This window comes from Psittacula echo, assembly GCF_963264785.1.
Source record: "Psittacula echo genome assembly, chromosome: 2".
NCBI classification, from domain to species: domain Eukaryota; kingdom Metazoa; phylum Chordata; class Aves; order Psittaciformes; family Psittacidae; genus Psittacula; species Psittacula echo.
In genome coordinates this window covers 34,709,960-34,717,913 of record NC_137737.1, presented here as the reverse complement: position 1 = coordinate 34,717,913, position 7,954 = coordinate 34,709,960, and the positions used below count along the sequence as shown (strand labels likewise).

General features: G+C 42.9%; 1 protein-coding gene across 1 annotated transcript; it reads right to left on the bottom strand.

Moving 5' to 3' along the window:
* Positions 1-288: 288 nt before the first annotated feature.
* On the bottom strand, positions 289-7,579 carry BET1 (Bet1 golgi vesicular membrane trafficking protein). The gene is made up of 4 exons (XM_080611531.1): positions 7,420-7,579; positions 4,314-4,429; positions 1,813-1,869; positions 289-1,288 (listed from the first exon to the last, which is right to left on the bottom strand). The coding sequence occupies exons 1-4, from the start codon at positions 7,436-7,438 to the stop codon at positions 1,133-1,135; spliced, it is 348 nt and encodes a 115-aa protein (XP_080467657.1). The 5' UTR covers positions 7,439-7,579; the 3' UTR covers positions 289-1,132.
* Between the last annotated feature and the right edge of the window lie 375 nt (positions 7,580-7,954).

The window sequence follows — 7,954 nt, the reverse complement described above, 5'->3', positions numbered from 1 at the left end:
AACACTGGCTGGAATACTACAGGACACTTTATTTGTTAGTTCATAATTAGTTACTAATGGCAACACATTCTACGGTATTTCTAGAAAAGTTTTTCAAAAACTGTAGATACAATTTCAGTTATGTTGGAAACTTATTCTTTAATGTTGAACTCAGCAATGTAATAGTTCCAACTATAAGAAACTATTAGGTGAGCCAAGCTAAGTCTTCAAAATAAAATACCTTAATATGACAGCACCTCCAACAGGTGCATCATAATATACTTTAATATAAAATTCAAAATATCTGACTTTGTTTCAGACATTGTGCAGTGTAGAGTTAGGGATCATCACAGATTCAAATGTAAACACACTAATGGTAAAAGTTGTAATGATTCAATGGAATCATTAAGGTTTAGATACTTTAAATATAAAGAAAACACTTGTACTGTGTCCATACTGGTTGATCCCAATGATCTAAGGCATTTGCCTAAAAGAGCAGATGTATAAGCATAATTTGTCACATTGAAATAAAAAAAAACAAACCAAAACAACAGTTTTAAGTAACTTCTTCCCCAAACACACAGTTTAAGCTACTTAAATACATATACTATCAGACTTATCCACAAAAATTTTTTTGGGTTCCCACAATGACACTTGTTAGCTTCAGGCCAGCCGTTCAAAAATCCACAGATAAAACCAATTTAGAAAGATCCAACTATTCTTCATGCTTTTGCAACCTAGAAATTACTACATGCCTGAAACTGGAGCTCTAATTTAGAGCATGGCCAAGAATGAAAAGCAGAAAGAAAGAGAAAGCGTTGTAATTCTGCAGTTACTTCATATCTGAACAACTGCTGTTTTCTGTATTTTAAAAATCAATTCTAAAAACTCTTTTCCCCTAAAAAAGCAACTTACTATGCTAGCAGTTTCTGTATATTTACAAATAATCCCCCCAAAACAGGGGATGATGGGAAAAATTCTGATACATTAAGAATAATATATATATAACATAGCATTAATTGTTAATGCAATTTCCAACAATCTCACTGTGTTTTATCAACAGAATATGCCACTTTAGATCAATGTCTTCATTAATTAAGACTACTTTATAGTTGAAATTACACCATTTAAACTAGAGGTAACATGCATCACATCACCTCAGTTTAATAATCCAGTATATTACAAAAAAGACAAACAATGAGAAGAGCATCATGTAGCATAATAGTTTTGTCTGGCTTCCTCTGGAGAGTGTTCTCAGTCTGCCCATAGTTGCACCCAGAAGTCCACCCGCAGAGTCAAAGTCATTATCCTATCCATTAAAACAAAACAAACAAGCAAACAACAAAATACGTTACTCAGAAGAAAAGATTCCCCCTAAAGCTTGCTAACTGTAGTTTCTCCTGGGTTTATTTTTTCAAATTTGACAAAGCTAAAATTGTTTTAGGGGCAGTTTCTAAAAAAACCTTTCAGCCATTTATCCAGAGATACTTTTCCCCAAGCTGAAGCAAGTGTAAGCAAAATAGGCATTTCTGAGTCCTTATTTTTTGCTTCCCTCTTCTATATTTAATTGTATTTAAGAACAGAATTGCCTTTTTAGTAATACTATTTGCTAATTGTAAACGAAGTCATATCTGAAATATGAAGATCTTGGTTGTGCCTTGGAAGCAATGCATTACCTTTTGGAACAGAAATATTGGTGCTGTATTAGTCACATTTTACAGTCAACAATAAGTTGTCAAACTTTTAATACAAATGTTCATACTACATGAAGGAATTCTTTACATTATTAACTTCTTAATCCTGCCCCATAATTAAAGAAAGTTAGTGACTTACCATTTCTGATAACATTTTATTTTGGTTTTTAACTTCTGTTCCAATTTCAATTGAAAGCTATTAAAAAAAAATTTTTGAAAAGTATTAGATATGAGTAATCAGTTACACATAAATTAGCAAAACCAGTCGAAAATACATGACACAACTAGTATTTCCCCGGGTAAAATGTGAAAACAGTACCTGGTATTTTCAAAAATCAAAATAACAGGGAAAGTGCTCTGTCAATAACCTTTAGGAAAGTAAATATTTGTTGTCTGACCAGAAAAGTCTAAAGACCTAAAGAAGGTACTCAATGGTCTTCCTCCCCTTTTCCAGAGAATTCCTTCTTAAGAATTATTGCATGGACTTTCAAATATTCAAGATATAGTCAAGTCTAAGCAGCAATTACCCATTTCCTGGAACAACTGTCAAAACTACTGGCACATGGCACTGAGGACCGTGAACACTCTCTGAATCAATGTTGCTGGAGTTGGCTCCAGTAAGCTGCTAATACATCTCTCTTGACAGGTTGCTGCTATGCTATAAATGGGATTTTCTTTTGTGAACTTGTCTGTTCCTTCTCTGCTTTGTGTCTTGAAACAGCAAGGGCACAGCAGGACAAGGAGGTGAGCAGCAAGTGAGTCAGTGCACAGATAATACCCAGGGTCAGCAACAGCCTGGTGATAGATCACACAGCACATCCACAGCTAGTAGATGGGTCCAAGGTGAAGCCAGAAAATCAAGTTCTGTCAGGGTTGGAATCAGAGTCAGACTAGACACACACAGAGCTGCAAGACAATTTGCAACACAACAAAAGCAGGGGCCACCCAAGAGAGTCTTGGCTTAAAAGCAGCTCCCAAATGAAACAGAACCCACAAAGGCTTCTTAGCAGCTCTTCCCCCATAGCAGTGCTTATCAGCATTCTGGCCTTGAACAACTAGCTCAGCCCCTAGAAGGGAGGGAAATGTGCTCCAGGCCCCTATGCTTTGATTTAGTCAAAACCCGTATGCTTTTTGTGACACAACCTAGATCTCGTTATTTTTTACTGCTGCATTTCACTGCAATCTAAAATCAAGAGTGAAACTGATCTACATCAGGCTTCTAGGAAAATGATTTGAAGACTATTCCATATGCCAAGATTATTATGTTGTGCTAAAAGATGCAACTGCAGAAAGAGCACACATGCTGCGCCATGGGGCGCTATCAACTGCGCTGTCAAAATACACTGATTTTGAAATGTAACATACCAGAGAAGGAGACAAGAAGTGAAATTCTATAACAAAGGTCACAGATTTCTTGTTACCCCCTTAACTTATTCTAGATTATTATTCTAAACCCAAGGTTTTGATAGCAAGGAGGCTACAGGGGTGGCTTCTGTAAGAAGCTGATAGAAGCTTCCCCTGTGTCCAGTAGAGCCAATGCCAGCCGGCCGCAGGACACACTGCTGGCCAAAACTGAGCCCATCAGTGACAGTGGTAGCGCCTCTGAGATAATGTATTTCAGAAGGGGGAAAAATAACTGCTGTGAAGCAGCAGCTGAAGGAGTGACAATATGTTAGAAAAACAGCTCTGTAGACACTCAGGTCAGGGAAGAAGGAGGGGGAGGAGATGCTTCAGGCACCAGAGCAGAGATTCCCCTACAGTCCATGGAAGTTAACAGTGGAACAGATCTCCACCTGCAGCCTGTGGAGGACCCCATGCTGGAGCAGGGACATACCCTCCTGTGACCCCATGGGAAGCCCATGCTGGAGCAGGCTCCTGGCAGGACCTGTGGCCCTGTGGGGAGAGGAGCCCATGCTGGAGCAGATTTGCTGGCAGGAGCTGCGACCCTGAAGGGGACCCACGCTGGAGCAGTCTGTTCCTGAAGGACTGCACCCACGGAAGAGACCCACGCTGGAGCAGTCTGTGCCTGAAGGACTGAACCCATGGAAGGGACCCATGCTGGAGCAGTTCATGAAGAACTGCAGCCTGTGGGAAGGAATCACATTGGAGTAGTCTGTGGAAAACTGTCTGCTGTGGAAGGAACCCCACACTGAAGTGGGTAAGAGTGTGAGGAGTCCTCCTCTGAGGAGGAAGGAGCAGCAGAAACATCACATGATGAACTGATCACAGCCCCCATTCCCATCCCCCTGCACTGCTGGGCAGGGAGAAGGTAGAGAAAATCAGGAGTGAAGCCCGGGAAAGGAGATGTGTGGGGAAGGTGTTTCCAGGTTTGATTTTATTTCTCATCACCCAACTCTGATTTAAATGACAATAAATTAAATTTATTTCCCCAAGTCAAGCCTGTTTTGCCCCCGATGGTAATTGGTGAGTGATTTCTCCCTGCCCTTACCTCGACCCATGAGCCTTTTGTTGTATTTTCTCTCCCCTGTCCAGCTGAGGAGGGGAGTGACAGAGAGGCTGTGGTGGGTGCCTGGTGTCCAGCCAGGGACAACCCACCACATCATTAAATTTATGTTTTTAAACTAACCCACAGAATTTAATTTAATACATGTGATGATACCACTAGAATTAAATACTTACTGATTTAATAGCACTGACTTTTGTACGCAGACTTTCTGTTAACCTTTCATTTTCTTCTTCATAAACACTGTATCCGCTATTGGTATAGCCATAGTTACCACCTGGTGCACCATCACCTATAAACATACAATAGCCAGTAGTTACAGACAAAAAACACCACTGGAGTGCTCTTTACATGTGGGAAAGCACTCTTCCCATTTAAAAATGCATTTCCTTAATGTCACCCTTGGCAAAAGGGAAGAGGCGCTACACGTTCCTGACACAGAGAATTAACCTTTTTCCAAATGTGTAAGTTATTTTTCAATATGCCAATCAAAGAAGGAAACCTGAGGAATGGATGTGATTTAACACTATCAAATTTTTCCCCAGATAGTGTTTTCAGATGACTTCCATGGAAATCAACCTAAGCATTACATGGAGATGTACAGGAAGCATTGAGGCCACTACACAGTGCAGTAAACCTAACTGAAAATAGGAAAGTTGAGATCTCTAATAATGACAAATACCACTTGATCACATATATAGGAAACATCACATGCTTTTAAAGGAGAGAGCATACTCTGATCCTTACATGTGTTTCTCTACAAACAACACCTCAGACAGAAGCCAGGCCACTAAGCAGAACACTGCCATTTCTGTCACCATTCTGCAGTTCTGTTCCCACTCCTGCCATTGTTTTTTGGGTGACAGAGCTTCAGGACTGTTATCCAGACAACTGACTTGGCAGAGTACTTGGGACAGAAGGGAATGAAAGCTCCTCAGCTCCACATATTGGCTTCCTCCAAACACTGATAAAGGTCTCCTAAGGACAGCAGCTGGACACAGGGCAATTAAAGCTGTATCCAGTCTAGACAAAAATCTAAGATCTGAAACCAGAGAAGAAATAGGAAGACACATGGGCAAACAGAGGAGAACCATTACAAGCTTTATGAACAAGATCCTATTAGATTAATTCAACTAACAATCCAGTTACAACATTAACCAATACTTATATGGCTATTCAGAATGCCACAGTAGAATTGCCTGAATGCCTTTGGTCAATTCCCCATCAATGTGTTTGAAAAAAAATTGTGTTTGGGTATCTTTGGGGGATTCTTGAGGAAAATGGGAGAAGAAAGACACCAACCACATTCACAGATAAAGCTTCATCTCAAACAGTTTCACTGTGCTTGCCATACATAATACTAAAATTTTAAAAGAGAAAATTAAGATGCTACTTTGACAATAGATACCATTCTGTATTAACCCATTCTTTAAATCAAAGTAATGACAATTTTTTAGTTTGCACTCATGTTGTTTGTATGTTATTCTGTAAGTTCAGCTAAAGACAAATTCTCAACAAGACTGGGTGAAATGTGTGTTTCCATCTCACTGCAGTGAAAGTCAAGGTTTTCAGGATTGTTCTCTCTGTGTCTTCTTTTACATATGCAACTACAGTACTTCCTATGAAGTAAGATACAATTTTAAGTATGTTTGTAAGTTAATATACCATGTAGCTTCAGGCCAAAATACCTTAACTATGATTCTTACATAGACTGTGACAGCAGATATGAGCAACTGCCCCTGAGCTTTTAAACACGCACAGCTACTTCTGAATATACAACACCAAATGCAACAAAGAAGCCTGGCTACAGCTGTTTACAGGAAGGACAGGAACTTCAGCATGGCCATTCTACAGGCTATCTTGCAACACTGCTCATTTACAGACAGTATGGCCATGACCATAACATAATTGCAGGCTAAAAAAAGAGGTACCAGGTCGATGGTGACAACAGCAGAATTACTGGTGCTCACCTTCTATTTCCAGCCTACTGAAGTAATTGTGGACTGACAGTTGAAATGTCAAGGCAAAGCATCAAATTTTACTTCAGCTGATAAGAGATATTTAAGTCTCCTGCTAGACCTTCCAGCAGATCTTTTAAGAAGTAGTTTCAGGATGTCCCTCAAGGTATTGTTTGCCAGAGACATGCTAAAATAAGGCATGCTCTTTCCCCTTAGCTCCTTCCATAAACACCTATCACTTTTTCAGAAACAGCATACTGAGCTGGGTGGCCTTCAGTCCAATCCCCTTCAGTTCACACCCAAGGGAGAGCTGTTAGTCTGACAAAGAAGAGCACTGAAAACCTAAGCATTACCAAATGCCTACCTTTTTATGATAAACATCACAATGCCTCTCGATCTAGTAGGAAGTATCCCCAAGACTTGCTTTAACTGGGGAAAATGCTATTACACAACACAAATTGAAGGTGTAGAAGTAAACTGAGGGTGGTATTAACACACACACCTGGTTTAGCCATATGGCATTTAGCACACACACAAACCCCCCAAAATGCTCACTTTCTAGGAAAAGGACCAGAACTCAGTCATAAACTTCTGAGGCATAAACACTACCTAAGCTTTACAGTGAGGTCACAGCACCTACATGGGAGTTCAAAGTTTCTTTATAGTCATCAACATGACCACTGGTTGCAAAACAAGGCCTACACCTATCAAAACACTCAGCAGGAACTCTGCAGATTTCTGCATTTACACTAGACTATAACAAACTGGAAACAGCTGGACAGTTTTCCCCCAAACACAGCAGGAAAACATACATGAGTACTAAAATAAAACCGACTCAGAACTCGGAAAGGTCATGACTGAAGGGTGACAAATCTGACCATCCATGGAGACACGGCTCAAACACTGCACTTGAACCATCCATGAAAACAACTAAACATCCCAGCGCTGCTCCATGAATCCAGCTGAGCTAGAAAGAAGAGAAGCAGGGGTGGCTGCTTTTCCAACCCAAAGCTCTCAAGCTCTGCTGCAAGCCTACAGCCATCAGCACAAACCCTGTCACTCAGAGACACATATACGGCCTTCACACAAACCCCTCACATACACCCCCCGAGAACCCTACCGGGGGACGGGTCAGGCCCTGCCGGCCTCAGCTCTCCTGGGAGCGGCCCACCCGGCAAGCTTTTCACCGCCTCTCCGTTTACCCCTACAGCAGTAGGCGAGGGTGCGCCAGGCAGTCGCTGCCCCGTCAACCCGGGCAGGGGTCGCGGTGCGCCCCGGCCCGGCGAGCGGCTGCAGGCCCCGCCGCGGGAGCTGCCGCTCTTACCCAGCCCTGCGCGCCTCATGGCTGCGGCCCGAGCTGCCGAAGGAGGAGGATCAGAAGGAAGCAAGAGGACAGACGCGAATCCCGCGCCCTCGCCTGAGATAAGCGAGGCTCAACCGAGCAGCCGCGACCCTCCTCCGGCTCGGCCGCCCGGCTCATTCACCCGGCGAGCGCCACGACAGCGCCGGGCCGCGCGGGCCGCTGGGTAGAGGGCATCCCGCGCGGTGCCTGATGGGTGCTGTAGTACTCAGGGCGCGTTGGGGAAGGCAGGCTGGGCAGGGCCCGAGCGTGACAGATCCTTGACAGAGGCGGCCTTGCTCAGCAGCCATAAGGGGCACGGTCCACCAGTGCCGTGCTCCAGTACGGTGTCTGTGAGGCCTCCCTGTCCCAAGGCACTGAGCCAGCGTGATGTTTGTCAGGGCTCAGTGAAACAGCCCATTCGGCTCTGTCCGTGTGTGAGCCACAGGACCTGAAAATGGCGTGATGTAGTACAAGTGTACAGTTCAGGGGGTTGAGTGTGAGGAGGTGGTTTTGTGGC

Excerpts from the sequence above, each read along its gene's own strand:
- BET1 (XM_080611531.1), bottom strand. Across the intron at positions 1,870-4,313 it reads AAGTCAGTGCTATTAAATCA|CTTTCAATTGAAATTGGAAC; the intron begins GTAAGTATTTAA and ends TTTTTTTAATAG. Across the intron at positions 1,289-1,812 it reads ATAAAATGTTATCAGAAATG|GATAATGACTTTGACTCTGC; the intron begins GTAAGTCACTAA and ends TTTAATGGATAG.